The following is a 20,855-nucleotide window of genomic DNA, read 5'->3' as shown; positions in this document are numbered from 1 at the left end:
GAGTCTGCCCAAAAAAATTACATTCGGGAGAGAAATGGAAGTGGTATATTGTGAGTGAATTTTGGAAAGGACAGTAATTAGATTTCAGGTGAAGGTTTGCAGGCATTGTTCCTCTGTTTAGCACCAAGAAAGGAAAATGAGCAGCCACCAGATTTATATACTTGAGTAAGCTGCAAGAGAATGTGATTGACTGAAATAAAGGTGGCTGGTGAAGATGGGGTGGTCCTGTGGGATGGAAAGCTGTGTAAGAAGCAGAGATTGGCCTGTTGGTCAGTGACTGGCTCCTGATGGGGAATGCCAAAAACCAGCAGCTGGCAACCTTTTGAACTTCCTGAAATTTGGATAAGAGGCATTCAGGCTGTCCAAGGTTAATTGAATTACACAGTGCAGTGGCTAGAGTTTAAGTCAAGGGATAGCATGTGCAGTTGAAAGTAGTAAAAACTATAGTAGAAGCAATTGGAGGCAGTACATTTGATTTGAGAGGAGGAAGGACGATTGGCATCAGACTTCAAGCTCAAGACTTCCAAACATTTAACAGGAATAAGGGAAAAGCCCAGCTTGTGGGCCACGAAAAGGGTGGGGAGCAAAGAGCAGAGGGGCAGCCTACAGCAAGTATTTTCATCTCATCAAAGTTAATTTTAAGTGTTGGATCTACCAGTCAGTCTGCTATTTTTGACAATCCATTGTTATGGTCCAGCTGTGCAATGCTTTTATTGTCATTCACGCTGATGATGAATTGAGTGCCATCAGCTGACATTAGTGAGATGCCAAAAGAATGAATGAGACCAGCTAACGTAGAAACAGAGATTGAAGAGGATAGGACTCGGTGAGGATCCCGGAGGGTCCTCCACCTGGAGGTGGGGGTGGGGGATTTAAAAGCTGACTTGAATTGATCCATAAAGACAGTTTGGGCATGTTAAGGGAGGAAAGACTGGAGTCATACGAAGGCGGAGCCTGCAACAACCGTGCAGCTGGATGGTCCAAATTAAGGAATCTGACCACAGTATCAAATGCTGTGGAAAGGTCAAGGCCTGTCTCAGCAGCTCTGCCTCTCTGGGCCACCTGTAACCACAAACCCCTGGAGGCAGATAAAAAAGCAGACTCTATACTATGTAGTGGTCAGAAGAACATCTGCATTCGATTTTGACAAGAGATGCTTCATAACAATTCAGTGAGTTCCACAGTGGTAGGGTCCAAAAGATGCACACTGATTGTGAGAAGTCTTGAGGAAGAAGTAATACACGCGCTAAAGTTGGCCACATCATTAACCATTGAGTTACAAATGGCCAGAATATTAGTGCTAAGGACAGTTTGGAAGACTTTAGGAATGATCTTCTTCCACCTCCTAGAAACATTATAGTTAGTGGAAGCAGTGGTAGCTTAAGGGAGAGAAGAATAGCTTGAACGGTTGGACAATGGGATCCTAAACTCAAGGAAGGGGTTGAGTGGTGAAAAAGAGAGGCTGCTGCTAGGAATGAAGATGGGGTATTGTATGTGGCCAGCCTGGTGAGTAGAATTAATAACTAATTGTGTAATGCTCAGAATTTGGCAGGATTGAAGCAGTATCGTCATACCGGGGTGCTGCTGGTCCTCAATCCAATTGTTAAGGTCTCAAAGTAGGAAGAAGTTAGAAGCCTTAGTGGCATGCGGGGATGAAGATGTTGGAATGGAGCAGAAAACCGCACTGGTGGGAGAGGCCAACTCAGAGTTATCAATGCAGAACAAAAGTATTTTTGCTTAAAGCGCAGGAAGAATAGAAAGATTGGTAATGGATAGGGAGGGTATGTATATAATAGCAATTCTGCCTCCCAGTTTGAAGGTGGTCATTTTTGTGTTTTTACTTTTTAAGTGAAATTACAGTTGATCCACAGTTACTGCAACCAAGCAAAGCGGTATCGCTGTCCCAATTACAATTAAGAGAAAACTAAGCAAGTGTTATCGCAGAGTTTCTGAAGTCAGTGTATAACAAATGTGGGGGACAGGTAGTCCATTAAGCCTCTGACAATGGGTGGTATTCATATAGCAAAGTTCAGAAAGATATTTGGCCATGTAAAATGCCAGGCAGGTCAGACAAGCCCCACAAGGGTTGACAGTACAAATATTTTCAGTGAAGGAGAAAAGATCGTTATGGTAGAACGAAACAACAAACTCAACTTGAACCCGCACCTTCAAGTCACAACAATCTCTCCCCCTGTTATCCCCCTCCACAATGTCCAGCTGAACCTTATATCGCAACAGTAGTGAGCTAGGGCCGAGCGCTACCCATTCAGGGCCACAGAAAATAAGGTATACCTAAGTGGCATGCTGCTGACCCGGGTACAAGTTGGAGATCCCCTATAGTGTTCCCAGGAGCCTCACGATTCGGGGGTGTCACCATCCTCCCCAAATAGTAGTGCTCTAAAGGTCTGACAGCATTGCATCCAGCTGGAGGCTAACAAGTATTTGCGCAATCCCACATTGTCCTCCCTGCGCAAGGCCACCCCCTCCGCTTCTGCTCACACTAGGAAGTACTGTGTCTACGCCACAATTGACGGGAGTTCTGGGTATTTCCACCGCCTGGTGATAAGATGCTTAGCCGCCAAAAAGCCCAGATCCAGGAACCTGGAGGTCGATCCGTATTTCTTTGTCCTAGGGAACTAACCCAATATGCACACTTCCCAGGTTTGCAAGTTGGGTCGTGCCGTACATGCCGTCAGCCAGACCAAGAAAGATCGTCTGGGTAGGATGGAAGGAATCTCTAGAAAGTGTGATATTAAGTATATCCTACGGAACAAATACACACCATTTTTTTGGGCCTCGTGGACAAACAATGTGGCATTCTCCTTTACTGAAGGACTCGTAAATCCCAGTATTAGGCAGGAAATCCTAAGATTTCGAATTGGGGTTAACCGTATGTATCAGAGGGCGGAGATGGCTAAGAGACTAAAAATATACGGAGGTTTATGGGATTGTGAACTACAAATTAAATCCAGCATTTGTTATTGGACTGTTTGTTTTTTAGAAGGGAATGTTCGAATTTTTTTTTAAGCCAGTTTTAAGAAAATACAGAATATCTAACCAGTAGTAAGCTTCTAGACGTGACCTGTGCAATAGGTATTTTATTATTAGTATTTATTTATTATTAATTATTATTTATTATTATTTTATTATTAACAAGCAGCAATGTATGGGAACATTTTGAATGGAGCAGAGATATATGCACGGTCATTGAGAACATACAGTCTGGTAAAAAAGGAACAGGTAGTTCTATGTTGACCAACAGCTCTTTTATCTAAATCTAATCTGTTCTTTTTTTTTAATGTTTGATATTTTATCTTCAATATGAAGTGTTATGTTATAAATTATAGTGTATTTTCTGTGCTGGGTTTTAAGTCTAGAGTATTTTATGTTCTACGTTTTATGCACCACGGTCTAAAATAAAAACAATTGATGATGATACCATCTGGCGAATACATTAATTTAGCTATGGTGGAGTGCCGTCCCCTCCCTCTCTCTCTATGCAAACAATGGGAATCAATGAAATACAAATGTGTGTATATTTATTATGATCATTTTTGAAAAACTTGAAGATGGCGAGACAGCTTAAGCTGGCTTTAGGGCAGACTTAAGAAATTCAGTACCATACCTATTTTATAAAAGTTATTTCTTGTGCTAGTCTTTATGCGTCTCCATGTTTTTGGGGCTCTTGGTAGGGGACAGAATACATTTTAAATGGCATGCACTGTTCCCTGGTTAGACTGGGAGGTGGCACACTCTTTATAGCAAGACTTTGAGTATGGTGAGAACCAAGCCATAGAAGCAAATCAACTGGCCCTGTTCTCAGTTATTTTTAGGGTTACTGGTCATTCCCAACTTTAGGATAAGATTACAGTTAAGAAGATAAGTTAGTTGTGGAGGAACATCCTGTTTGCACATGAAGTGGGATTTTAAGTCTGGCTGTATTTTTCCATGCACTTACCCATTTGAAAATTACATACTTAATGCTATATGCCCACAACTTTATACAAGGTAAAACCCACAAAGGATCCGGTTGGCAAGTCAGGTGAAATTCCGAGTTTTGCTCCCTGTAATGGTTCCATAGTGCCAAATTCTTCTTTGGCACATTTTCCAGGGTGAGTAAATTAGTTAAGCGCTATTTGCCAACCGGAGTCTTGGCAGGTTTTGCTTGCAGATCGTGTCTGAGCAAATAATGGGGGGCATGTAATTTGCTCAAAGTAAAATAGGACATATGCAGTAAGCGCTTGGCTGAATATTGCTCAACTTTAAATACTGTTTCAGGCTCAAACAGGAATTTGCACTTTAAAAAGAATTAGCCCCATTGTTGTAAACTGGAACTGAATCAAGGTTTCACTATCTATGACTTTTCAATCAGTGGGCCTTCCTGTCTCAAATAATAGCATTCATGATAATGCCCAACTGACAATATTTTCGATAGAATACAATTATCAAATCATCTTCTTAAGCATGCTCCAAATCCTATAAATCTGAAAGAGACACGTTAGTGATAGATTCCTTACCTTAGAATATCCCCAGGCGTCAGACTGGATCCGGAAAGTTTTCGTCAGCAGTACCCCTGCGCATCGGAAGGTGGCGTCGTGCGGCTCCGCATCCGTCGTAGGCGTCGTGATCGCCGGGATGACGTCACGGCAGTTACTTAGACTCCACCCTCGCGCGCTGACGTCAGTTCTTTCCTTTTCCAGGCCGGCAAGCGCAGATCCGGAGAGAGCGGTACCCCCAGTAAATTTTTGACTGAGCTTTTTGGGACTTTTTGTCTCTGTTCTTTTGAATCTGACTACTGGTGTAAAAGGATGCCCGGTTTTAAGTCTTGCGAGGCTTACCCCCGCATGATGTCGGTGACGGACCTGCACCATGAGTATCTCTACTGCCTGGGGCGCGACCATGACCCCTCGTCGTGCCCCGACTGCTGGGCCATGGCTCTGAAAACTTTACAGGAGCGGTCCCGAAAGTTGCTTGATGCCCGGGAGTCAGCTCTTCGCCGTTCAAGGTCCCGTGGGAGGTCGAGGGACCGGTCGCGGAGCTGCCACCATCGTTCGACGAAGTCTTTACACTCTGGGTCAGGTAAGACGAAGCACAAGAAGTTGAAGAAGCGGCGTCACTCTTCGCCTTCCCCTAGCCTGACGCACGACACAGCTCGGGGTGCAGGTGGTGCCACCCCTGTGGCTCCGGAGGACCTAGGCAGATGCTGACGGCCTACCCACCTTTCCCGGGTCCGTCGGCGACTCCGACCCAGCTGCAGGAATTCCTGTCTGCTATGGCCTGCCTATTTGGCCCGTCGGGTTCCGCCGGTGCGCCTTTGGGCCCTGCGGGCCCGACCGGGGGTCCTCGCCTTCCTTTGTTGCCGACTCTGGCCCCGACGTCATCTACGGCTCCTGCCTCGGCGCTGCGAGACCACATGGATCCATGCCTGGATCACAGCCGATGCCGGTTGGCCTCATACGACCTCCACCGACCTCGACGCCTATGGCGCCACCGGCGCCAGCCGACGCCGTCCCCGGCTTCCACCCCAATGTGAAGACAGTGCCGGACCGGTGTCGACCGACGCCGATGGGGAATTTCTATCCCTTTATTCACCCACCTTCTTTCCCACCTGCTCCCCAGGTTACGAAGGACTGGGAGGGGTCTGAAGACCCTCTCGCAGCCCAATGTGAGTTAGAGCCAGACTGGGAAGAGGATGTGGAGGACGCAGGTGGTCTGGATTTTTCTCCAGAACCTGGTGCACTGTCTCCTTCTACCGTGGCTACGGAGGAGGGTGGTACTTATTTAGAGGTGTTGCGTAGGGCAGCCGAGGCTCTTCACCTCGAGCTCCCTACAGTGGCCTTCAGGACTAACCTCCTGACTGTGATGCTTTGGCCAGTACCATCGCATGAGATGCTCACACTTGCTCAGGTCTTATCTGCCCTAGACCCGCAAGACTGGATGGTAGCGTTGGACTTGCAGGACGCTTACTTTCATATTCCCGTCCTGCCGGCCCACCTGCAGTACCTGCGGTTCACGGTAGGCCACAAACACTTTCAGTTCACCGTGCTCCCTTTTGGCCTTACCAGCACCCCTCAGGTGTTCAAGAAAGTGATGGCGGTGGTCGCAGCTCATCTGCGCCAATCGGTGATCTCAGTCTTCCCCAATCTCGACGACTGGTTGTTGAAGGTGGGCTCGTCCCAAGCAGTCGTCTCCCACCTTCCGACTACGGCCGACCTCCTGCATTTGCTGGGGTTCTCCATCAACGTGCTGAAATCGCACCTGATTCCCTCTCAGAGGCTCCTCTTCATCGGAGCAGTTCAGGACACGGCGCAGATTCGGGTTTATCCTCCCGAACAGCGAGTCCGGGACATTCGGGCTATGATTACGATCTTTCGGCCCTTGTTCTTGGTTTCGGTCAGGATGACCTTGAGGCTGCTGGGCCTCATGGCCTCCTGCATCCTGCTGACAAATCATGCCAGATGGCATATGCGGGCTCTGCAGTGGGACCTGAAGTTCCAGTGGGTGCAACATCAGGGCAACCTGTCAGAGTACGTCCAGATCTCGGAGGGCACTGCACAACAGTTGTAGTGGTGGCTCACAAACCAGCATTGGGTCAGCGGCAGATCACTCTCCCTTCCCCAGCCGGAGCACACAGTGGTGACGGATGCATCCCTCCTGGGATGGGACGGCCACATGGGAAAGGCAGAGATCAGAGGCCTCTGGTCTCTGGTGGAGTCCAGGCTCCATATCAACCTTCTGGAGCTCCGGGCTATCCTACTAGCACTGAAGGCATTCCTTCCCTCTGTCAAGAGGAGAGTAGTGCAGGTGTTCACAGACAACACCACCGCCATGTGGTACTGCAACAAGCCTGGACCCTATGTCAGGAGGCTCTGCGCCTCTGGACATGGCTGGAACGTCAAGGCATTTCCTTGGTGGTTCAACACTTGGCAGGTTCTTTGAATGCCAGGGTGGACGAATTCAGCCGCAGGTGCATGTTGGATCACGAATGGCATCTTCACTCGGAGGTGGCGCAAGGTCTCTTTCGACAGCGGGGAGAGCCTTGGTTAGATATATACGCTACCGAAGAGAACGCGCCATGTCAGCAGTTCTGCATGTTGGAATTTCCAAGGCGGCACTCGCTCAGAGACGCTTTTCATCACGAGTGGAGTTGCGGTCTATTGTACACCTTTCCACGTATACCGCTTCTACCCAGAGTGCTGCAGAAGATCAGGCGCGACTGGGCCCAAGTCATTCTTGTGGCCCCTGACTGGGCTCGAAGAGTTTGGTATCCCGAGCTACTCCGTGTGAGCATGGATCCCCTGATCCAACTGCCTCTTCGGGAGGATCTTCCGTTGCAGCAGCAGGGAACGGTCCTCCACCCAAACCTGTCCAGACTCCACCTCTTTGCGTGGAGATTGAGCGGCGACAGTTGATTCCATTTGACTTGCCTCCTGAAGTCTGTGATATCATTCTGGCAGCCAGGCGTCCCTCCACTAAATCGGTATAAGCCTGCAGGTGGAACAAATTTGTGGCATGGTGCACAGCAAAGGCTGTGGATCCCCTTTCTGCAAATCTTTCAGAAGTCCTTTTGTTCCTTCTGTCTTTGGCCAGGCAGGGCTCTGCTCTGGGCACTATTAAGGGCTACTTTTCTGCAATCTCTGGCTTTATCAGGCTCCCTGATCAGCCCTCTCTTTTCAAGTTCCCTGTTGTAAACAGATTTCTCAAAGGCATTACTCACCTTTTCCCTCCTATTCCTTTTGTGCTGCCGCAGTGGGATTTGAATCTGTTTCTTACCTATTTGATGTGCGCTCCCTTTGAGCCGCTGCACAATTGTCCTCTTTGTTTATTGACTTTGAAGACTGCTTTCCTGGTTGCCATTACCTCCACTAGGCCCGTGAGTGAACTCCAGGCTCTTTACTGTAAACCTCCTTTTCTGTCTGTTCATCCGGACAAGGTTGTGCTTCACACTCGTCCTTTCTTCTTGCCAAAGGTTGTTACTGCCTTTCACATTGGGCAAACTATCACCTTGCCCACTTTCTTTCCGCCTCCACATCCTTCCAGAGAGGAAGAGAGGTGCCACCGTCTGGAACCAAAACGTACGCTCTCATTTTACCTGAATCGCACACAACAGTTCCGGGTGGATGACCAGCTCTTTGTTGGCTACGTAGGCGCCAAGAAAGGCCGGGCTGTACACAAGAGGACTATCTCCCGCTGGGTCGTCTTGTGTATTAAAGCCTGCTTTCTCTGCCTAAAAAGGAACCTCCGGTGGGGTTGCGCTCCCATTCTTCCAGAGCGACAGCAGGTACTACTGCATTGGGATGTGGTGTCCCCCCCACTTTTACTAAGCATTATTGCCTGGACTGCCAAGTCTGGAGAGATGGCTTCTTTGGCCGTTCTATTCTCCATGACTTTCTGGTCTGATCTTCGTTCGCAGACCCACCACTGGGGTTGGTATTGCTGGGGTATCTATTCTAAGGTAAGGAATATATCACTAACGTGTCTCTTTCAGATGCACAAGTAACTTACCTTCGGTAACAATATATCTTTAAGAGACATTAGTTAGTGATGGATTCCTTACCGCCCCACTCATCCTCCCCGTTCTTAGAACTGATTCTAGTGTTAAGGTCATCCCTTTCAGGGCCCTAGTTTGAATGCACCAGTGGTCAGTATCTTGATTGGCTCTGCATTCCTGATGCGGAAAGTAGTGTACAGAACTGACGTCAGCGTGCGAGGGTGGCGTCTAAGTAGCTGCCGTGACATCATCCCGGCGATCACGACGCCTACGACTGACACGGAGCCGCACGACGCCACCTTCCGACGCGCAGGGGTACTGCTGACGAAAACTTTCCGCTTCCAGTCTGATGCCTGGGGATATTCTAAGGTAAGGAATCTATCACTAACTAATGTATCTTACAGATATATAGTTACCAAAGGTAAGTAACTTGTGCTTTACTCAGATACCTCTTAAATAGTCAGTGAAAAGATATAAGGTTTTCAAAACATGCCAGCTTTCTGTGTGTTTTGGATGACAAATTGACTATTTGCTAGGTTATGACTTAGTGCTGTGTCTCGCTCTTCATTCCAACTTTCTACTATTACTTTTATCTTTAGGTTTTTAAAAATGAAGAAGTTTAAGTGAGGAGTCCCTCATTTCGCCATGGAGAAGGAGGCGAGTGTCCTGGAAAGGAACCATGTTCATAGTGTCTATGAGAAGATTGCTCCCTACTTCAGTGATGCTCGCTACAAAGCTTGGCCGAAGGTCCAGGAGTTTGTGCTAGCCCAAGAGCCAGGAAGCTTGATTGCGGATATCGGTATGTTAAAAAAAAAAAAAAGTTTTACTTTGTAAGCAACTTGATGTTTTGAACTTCAACAGATTGCATGCTGATCATCCACTAACCAGAGTGTAGCAATAGAAGGGTTTGCTACTGTTTCAAACTCTTATTTATTCAGAAAAATTGTCAAAATGTAGTAGTTTGGTTACTGCAGAGTGCTGTAGTGGTGTTCCTAAGGATATTATCACATCTTGGTAACTGCAATGGGCCAGACAGGGTTCTCAGGTGTTGCCCTCTGTAAGCAATTTCAGGTACTCTGTGGGACTCCCTCCAGTTTTTGGATCTTGCTACAAGAGCCTTGTTATCATTGTATCAAAAAAGTATAAAGTTGTACAGAAAGAGTGGGTTTTGGGTAAGAACTCTTCTCCCACTTTGGCCTTCAATGTGTTTGTCAGGTTTGCCATTGATTGAATGGACTTGTCTGCCGAGGCAATGGCATTCTGAGAATGGTAATATTGCCCCATTTGTGTCATGGTTAGATTTTGGTGATGTGCTCAAGTAGTCCTATTGTTAAACTGCTGGTGCAACATGTAGCTTTAAACTGGTAGCTAGTAAGTTTTCTTTGATGTTCTTACTTTGCTGGTACATGGACAGTTTCATTATTGGTTTATGGCTTTACTTCTTGCTGCTTGGGTGCTGAAGCTGTCATAAAATAAAGTCACTGTGCTATTCACCCTATTCACTAACCTCATTGGTGTGTTCAATTTGTTGCCATGAGAGCATGTTGTTGGATTTATGACTTTTTTGTTCACTAAGTAAAAGGGGTGAGCACACCTGCTTCATTATAGATGAAATGACAATACTCGCCCTTTGTCAAAAGAGTACACTATGCAGTGTTTTGCCATATTTGTCTCTTACGTTTACCGCTTACAATGTAAACTTCATCTTCTGTCTAGATTTCATAACACTGTTCTATGCTTTTGCAATATGTACTGCAAAGGGCCTCTTATTAAATTATTTATTAAGATGATTATTAATAATAAAAAAAAGGATGTTCGCATAAACAACTCCTCTATAAGCAAAAAAGTGCACCTTATCAATAACCACGTTTGCTCTTTGATTTTTAAGCAAGTATACAATGCTTAAATAGCACAAACATTTGAATATCGGACACAAATGTTAAGGTTATGTGTAGTGTGTAGCGCACAATTCACTGGGGAGGGAACGCTGACCCTGAAGTAGGAGCTACATGGGCAGTGAGGGCTAGGTAAGGAGAATTCGGGGAGAGAATGTGGCCAAACGGCTAGGGCGGTCGACCTCTGGGCAGGGGAACCGCGTTCGAATCGCAGAGACGCTCAGCATTCTGTGACCCTGGGCAAATCACTTAATCTCCCCATGCCTAACAAAAATGAATGTGTCCGTCTGTAACGTAACTGGTGCTCATGTAAAGCTCTCTGATACTTTCGGGTCTAGTTCGCGCTATATAAAACTTCACCAAAAAATAGAGCAGAATTCAAGATCTGAGAAGGAGGGGAAGATGGTTAGAGGATTTAAGAGTGAGGTAGGAGAAAGCACAACTGCTGGATCTGGTTATGTATATGCGGGGGTGGGGGGGGGAAGTGCAGTTAAGCAGAGGTGTCTGGTAGGTTTGTGGAATCTTTTGTTATTGTTGAGGTACGTGGTTAGCCAGGGGGGTGTGGGTCCATGTTCAGCAGGATACCAGGTGGCAACCCAGAGCAAGGTGTCTTTGCTGAAGAGTGATACTTCTGAATTGTCTGTATTGAGCTTGAGGCAGTTAGTTCTTTCTATTTAATGGTGGAGCGTTTGATAGATTCTATGACAATGATAGCCATTATGCTTCTGGGTCTGTTCGTCCTGTCATGTCTTGATAGCTTGTTATCTGGGGCTGACAAGGGAGTCAGTCTGCTTTCAGTCCGAAAAGCAGGTACACTGAGGGGTCTTGTAGCAGATATCAATTCCAGTGGCATGTCTAGTAAGGGCAAAAAGAACAATTGATGGACAGAGTGCAGAATAATGTCATACATTCACCCCAGTATAGAGATCTGGACCTAAATCCATCGTTTTTTTGCTCCCCATGCCATTCCAGTGTGAACCCAACCATATGCAAATCAGTCTTGACCCTGTGCCCAATGGGAATAGTCCAGCCCCAACTGCCAGGCCAGGTCCTCCCTGGACTGGAAACAAGCATCCTTGGACCAGTTTCGGGGTTTCACCCCCTCATCAGCCAGAATAGCTCGACTCTAGGGGCATGGAAAGCACAGGACCCACGTCTGGGCATACCCGTCCCACTCGGGTGACAAATGCAAAAAGAACAATTGCTGGACAGAATGCAGAATAATTTAATACATTCACCCCAGTACAGAGATCTGGGCCTAAATTCATCATTTGTTTGCTCCCCATGCCATTCCAGTTTGAACCCAGCTATATGCAAATCACTCTTGACCCTGTGCCCAATGGGAACAGTCCAGCCTGAACTACCAGGCCAAGTCCGCCCTGGACTGGAAACCAGCATCATAGGACCGGTTTCTGGGTTTCACCCATCATCAGCCAGAATAGCTTGATTCCAGTGGCATGGAAAGCATGGAACCCACGTCTGGGCATACCCGTCCCACTCGGGTGACAAATGCAAAACGAACAATTGATGTTTGCTTTGTTCGCCCTAAGTTGGCAGGGTATACCCAGATGTGGGTCCCTTGCTCACTTTGCCACTGGCTTCAAGCTAGCCTCGCAGTGATGGGTGTTACCCCGAAACCAGTCCCAGGATGGGTGTTTCCAGTTCAGGGAAGACCTGGCTTGGCAGTTCGAGATGAACTGTTTCCATGAGGCACAGGGTCAAGACTGATTTGCATATAGCTGTGTCTGAACTGAGGTGGCAAAGTGAGCTAAAGAACGATGATGGATTCAACCCAGATCTCTTCAGCGCTTAGTCCATTATCTCCCTGTGTTTTCTGTGTTTAGTAAGGGAGCAAGTTTTGAGAAGGATGCAGGACAGGAAGGGGTGTGTTGTAATGGGTGTCAGGTGCGTGTGTTGGGTGTCTGTGGTTTCGTGGAGGTAGTAGGGTGGGTGTGGGAGAGTGCAATTAAAATGGCAAGTTGTGCAGGAAAACGCACTTTAAGTGTTGGGTGGCGAGGCAGAGCAGCAGTGTTTGGAGATGTAAACAGGGTTCTGGACATAGAGGGTTGTGGTGGAGTAGTGACTGGGTCAGGGATGTGGGAGGAAGGAGGGCCAGGGGTCCTGGTGCTGGGCACAAGCGGGGCACAAACAGGTGCAGATAAGCTGCAACCTCCATTAAATGAAGACCCCTTTGGCGGGAAATCAGTGATTTCTCTTCCTGTGCAGATGGATAATGGGAAATCCAGTGATGTTGCTTCCTGTGTAGATGAATGGTGGGAAATCCAATGGTGTCACTTCCTCTTATGTTATATGTATTCATATAGTGCATACTTCACCCTGGATGGTGTCCTGGCACTGAAGCTGGAGCTGTATGGGCCAAGAAAGGGTCAGGTCTTTCGAAGATCAAGATATTCAGTTCCTTGCAGAATTCAGGAACTTAGGAGGAGGCTCTGATGTGCAGGTTGTTTCAGCCTGTAGAAGCAAAGGAGGAGAAGCTACGACCACATGATCTGCTTCTGTGTGTGTAGGGGATGAGGATGTGCAATTAGGAGTCCAGCTTATTCGAGGTGTCTGGTAGGTCTATGGAAGTTTACGTGTTTTTTGAGGTACATGGTATGCATGTTGTGTAAGGTTTTGTATATGTGCGTGAGGAAAATGAAAACTGTGCATTTGTGGATTGGGAAACAGTGGAGCTCTTTGAGGTTCAGGGTGATGCAAGTGCAGAGTGGGAGGCCTGGCCGCAGGTTTTTTTTTATTGTTTAGAGTCTTTTGGTCAGTTGAGCATTGATTATATCATAGAAGTAGGTGTAGATGAAACATGGGGAATCCAATGATATAGCTTCTTGTGCAAATAGATGATTGGAAATTAGTTATCTTGCTTGACTTCTTCTTTTAAAGACCGTTTTGGCTGAAAACTAGTTTTCCTATACCAAATCTGCCACATCAGTAGCTGTATTTACAATACCTACCTATCATAACAACCTTCCATAAGCTACTATAACTACAGTACCCACAACCGGTAAATGAGCTCACCGCCAACAAGATGCTTATGCATGCTGGGGTCCCCATGATGCAGGGGCCACACGCCTTAGATGCGGACAAGCCTTTTGGGGCTCCGCACTAGGAAATCCGATCTCTAGGCACAAGTCTTAGTTTAACGCTTAACCCGTGCTACCAGTTGGGATCAAGCAGGCGATGTTGGCACTTGAGAGGGGAACCGCTCTCCAGGTGTCGCAAGTAGACAGTGTGGGTCCCTCATAGGAGATCTTTAATGTCCCTGATACCTCCAAACGAATGGGACCAGCCAATCATGTCCTTGGAGAGCACACTTCAGGGTGCCACAAAGCAGCAGTTAGTCGGCCCAGGCCAGACAGTATTCAGAAAGGGCATGCAGTCCCTTCCAGTGGCATTAATCCTCCTTGTGCACAACAGATTCTTCTGGCAGTGTGCACCACGCAGTTCCAAGTTCTCCAGTCCCATGTCCCCACAAGTGTGTCTCTCCCCTGCGGAAGCATGGCACCAGTAGTTCTATTTTAGTGTGCCTTTGAAGTTGGGGGTGGTTCAAGGGTCTCCCTGTGACCCACAGATGTCTCCCCCAAATTTTAGTCATGTCTGTCAAGAGGCTGTGGAATGTAGATCTTAATCTTTAGTGAGGCCATGATCTGGCTCCCAAACGTCAAGTGTCAAAACCTCTCCTTTCAATCTATCCAGCCAGGCTCTCAAATGGCAGAGGTTTGTCATTCCAGTTGCATGTCTAATGTTTTTAGCAATCACTGGGAAATGCACAGATGTGATCCCCCAGCCTCCAGTGTGGAGTGGGGGCCAGGCAAAAAGGCACACAATCCGTTTAATAGCTGAGAAATGCCCACTTACTAGAAGTGAGAGTCAAGGATGGTGAATGCACTCCTTCCCGTATTTGTTTAAGTTTGTTGCTGAAACTGCCAGGTAAGTGCGTGCAAGCAGCACTGCGAGTCGTCCTCTCACAGCATGTCAAAGAAGTGGCATTTCTAAGCTAGTAATGAAAAAAACATCTTTACCACAGGAATATAAATCCAATGATAGGAAACATTATGAGGTTACTCCACGGCAATACTCTAGTGATATAAAAAGTTTCCTCAGTATTGGCTTGTGATTCAGAAAACAAGGGCAATTGCACACCCACAGACCTGCAATGACCGGCTGGACACATGTTTAAAATACCAAAGGTGTAAGTGCGCACACACATGCCTGAAGTGGCAGGCTGGACACCTATTTAAACCACCATAGATGGAAGCGTGCACTTTCCGGCCTGTAATGGCAGGATGGTCGTATATCTCAAAACACCATAGGCGCAAGTGCGTGCACACAGACCTACAATGGCAGGCTTGACCTATGTTTAAGAAAACCAAGTCACAGCTGCTTCCTTACGTGTAGGAAGTGAGCGCACTTTCACACTGCATTTAGAGTGGGAATGAGCCCAGAGCCCTAAGGCCACAGACAGAGAATCAGCAACACCCCAGTGGTGTCCCAAAGAAAGGAAGAGCCAACCTCCTAGGAGGGGAACCCTATGTGGGGTTCTTAACAACTTGGGCATGCAACACCTAAGTGTACCTCTCCTGCCTGTAGCCTAACACGTGCGTTTACCCTAGGGGTGCTCTGGTGGTAGTGGAAGGCCCACTCAGGGTTGGCTAAGGAGAGAGAGATGCATCCTTAGCACAGGTCTGCAGTGCAGTCCTGATACATGGTTGATAGGCTATTCTGGTGGGTGGCACACTCAGTGCCATGTCCCACCACTAGCCAGTGAAATACCCGCCCCGGTTATGTGGTGTACATTTTTATAGGGCACTCGTAGGTACAGCACCTAAACCAATCACGAAAGCACCCCGTCCTGGCATGTGTAGGAAGAGTGTGCAGCGCTTTCCCACTGCAGTACAGTGGGAAAGTGCCCAGAGTCCTAAGGCCATGCAAAGAGAGTCAGCAAAAACCAGGAGGAAAAAAACTAAAAATGTAGGGATATCCCCTAAGAATGGCCATGTCCAATATCTAGCAACTCAATTTAGTTTACTGTGCTGAAAAACTAACACGACTAACACATGGAATTATTAAGTTGTCAGTTGATGATGGTTCAAGTACATTCTATTGGACATTGGGTCAATTCTGTACTATGAGATATATATATTTTTTTAAATAAGAGCTAAAAACCTAATATTTCAACAGTGCATACAGCGGTGAAAGTCCTGGTTAGGTTTCGCCTGCACAGAGCTTGCGCTGTGCTTGTGCAATCTATTGCTCTCAACATACATCTTAAAAGGGGCTTCTCTTATCAGTTTCCCATCGCCAAAGTACTGCTTCCATCCGCATTTGCTTAATTCTTTTTTTGTAATGTTTTACCTGCACAGCTCTTCTGCTGTGCTTGTTTACCTAATCTCCCCTGTACAGCGCTTGCACTGTGATTGTTTACTTAATCATTCTCCCCCCGGCTGCACACATTTCAAGCATATTTGTGAGCTCCGTTTTATTTGTTTCTGTCCAACGTCCTTCCCTGCAAGCAGATTGAATGATCCATGCTGTGACGTGTCACTGCAATATTGAAGAACTTTCATGGTGTATCTTCCAGTCTTTGGCATATCTCTGTTAACACATTGAAGTGTGAGAGTGCTGCGACGGTGTCTCCGTGCATAAGCTATCAGGATTTCACAGACCACAGTGTAAGTTGAGCTTTTCACTGCCTATAAACTTGGGAATATTTCTAACTAACTAGCTCTTTTCTGTCCATCGGCCCACCCCTGTTCCATCTGTTCTTGATTGACATCTCAACCACCACAAAGCTCTACTAAAATGGTCACTGGTGGGTTCTCACAGGATTTGATGCTACCATTCTATCCACCAAGTTGTTTTCAAGGGCCCAGCCCTACCTCCCTCCCGTGACAGACACTCTTGAAGAGGGGGTCTATCCGGCAGAGGGATGTTTTGTGGATCCACCCACTGGCCCAGCCCTCACCATCTGTGTGCGCTCCTCCTTGGGCTTGTTTTGCTGCAGTGGTTCCGGTGAGCTATGGACAGGAGGACACTGGGGGCTTATAACTTTACACATACTCTACATACCTTTAAATATGTGGTGCAGGAAGCTGCTTCAAGGCAATTTCAGTGGAAATTATTTCTTGCGTGTTCCCTTGCTCCCTTTTTTGTTTCTCAGACGGCAGTTTGTTTAAGCCCTAAGATGCTTACATGCCCTAATTGTAGTTCTGAAATCTGTGCAAACACGCTCCAGCTGTACTTCTGCACTGTGTGACGCCTCCTGCTGATGTTCCACATGTAGAAAGTGTTGATGAAGGCTCAGTTTAAAGCCCACTCTAATTCCTCAGCTGCTTTCAGTGGCTTACTTGACCTGTAGTTCCTTCACACCCTAACCCCACTGCACTGTGCTGGCAACCCAACTTGTCTACCACCTTTTCAGTGTGATGACACAGCAGCTTCTTCCCAAGGCATGTCACCCTATACTGTGTGTTGGCACTGCGTTTGAACTTGACTGCATGTGCCACTTGTTGCAGTGTTCTGGCACAGTTCCTGCCAACACCCACCGCTCACACATTCTGTGGTATGCAGTAACTTTTGCAGTGTGCTGGCACTATTTATTCCACATCCTCCCTTCCTTCCACAGTGTGTCCCACCTTTTGTAATGTGTAGGCACTGTTTTTGCTCCTATGTGTGCTCCCTGGGTGTAAACAGTGTTGGCACAGCCACAATTTAAGCTTTCTTTCCCAGGATGCAACCACAGCTTGTACACCCCAACAGTGTTTAGGATGTGGGGACTATTTTTACACCTTTACAATAGCTCTCTCACATTTAGGGTGATGGCATAGTTATTGCCTCCCACCCCTCCCTATGTGACCTCTTTCTTGGTTTTGGCTGTACCACTTGACTCTCTTGTGTTCCTTCTCTTCCTGGTGCTGACACCATCACTGCAACATTTTTTGGGGGGAAATGGCACAGCTTCTGACCCCCCCTCACAAATCCCTAGAGGGGTACTACAGTCCCTGAGTCCCTGACCCCTAACTAAGCTATAGCCGAATCATGTCCTTCCTCCCGAGGTGGTTCGGCAGTTCCAGCTCCTACTTTCCCTCACAGCACCTTCTGCCCCCACCTCCAAGGGTGCTGGCCTAGTCCCTGCCCTCTCGGCCAGGTGCTGGTGCGGAAATGCAGCTGTTTTTTCACTTTGTTTAGGTTTTGCTCTAAACTTGGGTGGGAGTTCAGTTAGGCTTGCACTGCACTTTAGAGACAACCCATGCAGCCTCCGCACTCAAGCGATTCCTACCCCCTTGCTCTTGGGGCCGAGCTTCCCTCAGACCTCCATGGAACGCATGTCAGTGCGCCGCAGCGCATTCTTTTATTATAACAGCATTATGTCAAATTTGTGATTCCAAGAACACAGTTTGCAAGAAAGCATTGCTTTTGTCAATAAACAAGTCCTAACACTTTACCGGACTTTCTGTAACTTGTATTGTAAAACTGCTCACCAAGCTATAATTTACAATAAAAAACAGCGTATTATTAATCATATAGGTAAAAACGAATACATTTACCAATGCTTTTTGGATTTCTTATCAGCCAATACCTCTGTATTGTACTAAAATTAGATGCATAATAAACGTGCATACATTTCAGCCAGTCCTCCTCACCCATTGGTTTGTCATTGTCATTTCATATTTCCTTCCAGCCACAGCACTAAGCAGCACTTAAGTTGATAGTCATGGACTTCTGCTCTTTCACAAGAACCGATCTACATAAAGTAGTTTCTTCGGTGCCAGGGACTGCTATGGCAATGTGCTTTTTGGGACCAAAAACATATTTTTGATTTTAGCCGCTTTTTATTTTTATTTTTTATAAGGTCGCAAAAGCTCCCAACCAATAGAATGTTGCTAATAAGTGTGACAAAACAGACCTTGACAAGACCAAAGTCTACCTGCCTATGCCAGCTGTATTACCTTTGTCAGGGGTTGGTTATGTCTGTCAGGCAGCTTTAGACATGTCATTTAGCACTCTGCAACTTGTTGGGTCTTGTCCATGATAGATAGATAGATAGATGGTTGGATATACACCCACACACACTCTTACTTTCCAACCTGAATAAAATGTCATCATTTTTGGATTCACAGGGAAAAATATCCCAACTAACTGGGTGCCATTTAAAAAAAAAAAAAAAAAAATCATAGCTTTTCCCAACAGTTGTTTATGCCACCTCCCCCAGCATGCAGGCATGGTAGCTACTGTTTAGAGTTATCCAGTGCATTATAGATCATCACTCATCCAAAGGAAGTACAAGACCCAGATTCAACCATGACGAAAAAAATTGAAATATGTTCAATGTGAAATCAGGAGTAGAATTAAAGATTAAGACTTAGATAAGCCTGGTAACATGAATAGCAGAGAGCCAAATTAAGTTAAATCAATTCCTACTCAAAATGTTCCCTGTGGTTTTCCATGAATGATTTGACTTATTTGGAGTTTTATTTGCACTATTAGTTCTGTCTAGTGAAGCTACCCTTTGGGTTTCATTCACCCATATATTAAAAGAAATTCATTTAATGCCTTTAATTGCCTTGATATTATCTTTAAAACACCTGTGCAAAGCATATCAAATTGCTGAATATGTGACGAGTTAGCGGTTTGCACTTTAGTTCACTATAACTGAACATCACTATATCCATATCCCAGATCTAATTGTAGAGGTTGTCTTCAAAGCTCTTTCGGAAAAGCCACTATTTCTTTCCATAGATTTTAGATGCATGCGCATAGTGCAAACTTGTAGTATTGATCGGCCTCTGTCAAGATGCACCATAGGCAACAATACATCTTACAAGAAGACATTCTTGATAGTAGCATGGTGACAGTAGTGACATTTGATGTAGCATTAGAAAATACTGGCACCTGTATGACACTGATGTAAACATCTGTGTTACTGATGTAAACATGGTTATGTTAAGGTAGATTCCTTCTGAGCGCAGTTAGGCTCCAAATGGACGCCCTTGCCACCCTACCTGGATTTAAGATCTAAAATACAATAACAATGGTCCTAATGAAGTCTTGTATAAAATTGTGATACTTTTCATAATGAGTATACATCTATTTGAATGTAATGTTAGTCCCAAAACTTTCAGGTTTGGGAGAGCCATGGTCTACCACATAAGTCTCTTGGCCTAAACTGGGGTAGCAAAGCTGATTACTGAATCTTCCACCACATGTGCGCTGTAACGAGAATCGTCTTTAGAATAATTTTAAAAAAAACATTTGGGGTGTTAAACTTAGAAAGATAACCATCCTGATTTACAGGGTACCTAAAAGCTTCAAAACACCAAAATGTACTTAATAAGTACATGTTACGAGGGAGCAAAAACTGCATAGTATGAAGCTGAGTTGCCCAATAATAATACTTAAACCAGGTCTTGCGAGTTTTGCCATAGCCAGTCTGGTAGCCAACTTTCTCCATTATATTCTTGGTACTTTATCTGTCCTTTCAAAGGTGTTATTTCTAGCTTCTAACCTGGAAAAGAAATCATTTGGGACATACACTGGGAGAAGTTGAAATGAAAAAATAATGGGTTTAACAATATACCATTTTAACAAAATTAATTGTGAATTAAAAAAGGGTTAATGGAGTATGAAAAAAGAAATAAGAAATACGTAAATAACTGTGAGTCTCCAGAATGAGAGTGAATTAATTTGAGTTTAAGGTTGAAGCCTACCAGACAGCGCAGCGGTCGTGTTTGCTATCGACATCTTGGGGACATTCTGAAAGCTTCCCTGGGGATGCATTCCGCCTATTGCATTGGCTTTGTGGTTTGTAACTCACATCTGCTTGCTTTCTATTTGCCAGCTTTATTTGTTTTAGGCTGTCCAGCTAGAGCTCGTCCCTCCTGTGCAGCATAGCCTATTTACTGAATTCTTCCATGAGTGCATGCCTTCTGTAAACAGGCCTTTACATCTTGTTACATTTGCTGTGCTTTCAAAAACAAAGGTCAAATGTAAGGCTCTGTCCTCTGAGGGAGCTTGGTGCTTACTTTTCTTTCTCTGACTTCAAAGTGAGAGGATTTATGTAACAATTTCGCTCTGAAAGGAAAGGCTTTCTTTCTAGCACAGAGCAAAATTTAAATTTCTGTATATGAACTTTGCCGATATTTCAGAATATATCAGAATTAGGAAAGCACAAATTAATCAAATTTTGTGTTTTTCTAAATTGTGGTATAAACAAATATTTTAATATGATTAAAACAAATCAATACTCTAAGAGATGACATTTCCATGCAGTGTTTGTGCGCTGTATACTTTTATCAGTACAACTATGTCTCAAATGTAATAGTCATTTCAGTTGAAAATGTGTTGCCTGTAATGACAGTGCACTATCACAACTCGCATACTCTACACTGCACCACTCCACTCTAATCCACTAGACTCTGCAACAATCTGCTCCACTCTATGCCACTCCACTTTAC

The 20,855-nt window shown here is 45.7% G+C and overlaps 1 protein-coding gene across 5 annotated transcripts in view; it reads left to right on the top strand.

The window, feature by feature from the left end:
- The window catches only part of LOC146802131 (putative tRNA methyltransferase 9B), a 162,972-nt gene that overhangs the window by 101,772 nt on the left and 40,345 nt on the right, over positions 1-20,855 (top strand). For all 5 annotated transcript variants that reach the window (XM_085621698.1, XM_085621694.1, XM_085621695.1 and 2 more), the window contains one exon: positions 9,091-9,290. In XM_085621698.1, coding sequence (XP_085477824.1) covers positions 9,137-9,290 — 154 coding nt within the window. In that variant the 5' untranslated portion in view covers positions 9,091-9,136. The remainder of the gene's footprint in view (positions 1-9,090; positions 9,291-20,855) is intronic.

Source organism: Triturus cristatus, chromosome 8 (genome assembly GCF_964204655.1).
Source record: "Triturus cristatus chromosome 8, aTriCri1.1, whole genome shotgun sequence".
In the NCBI taxonomy this organism is placed as follows: Eukaryota; Metazoa; Chordata; class Amphibia; order Caudata; family Salamandridae; genus Triturus; species Triturus cristatus.
Note: the sequence above shows the minus strand (reverse complement) of the source record. Positions and strands in the feature narration are given on the sequence as shown.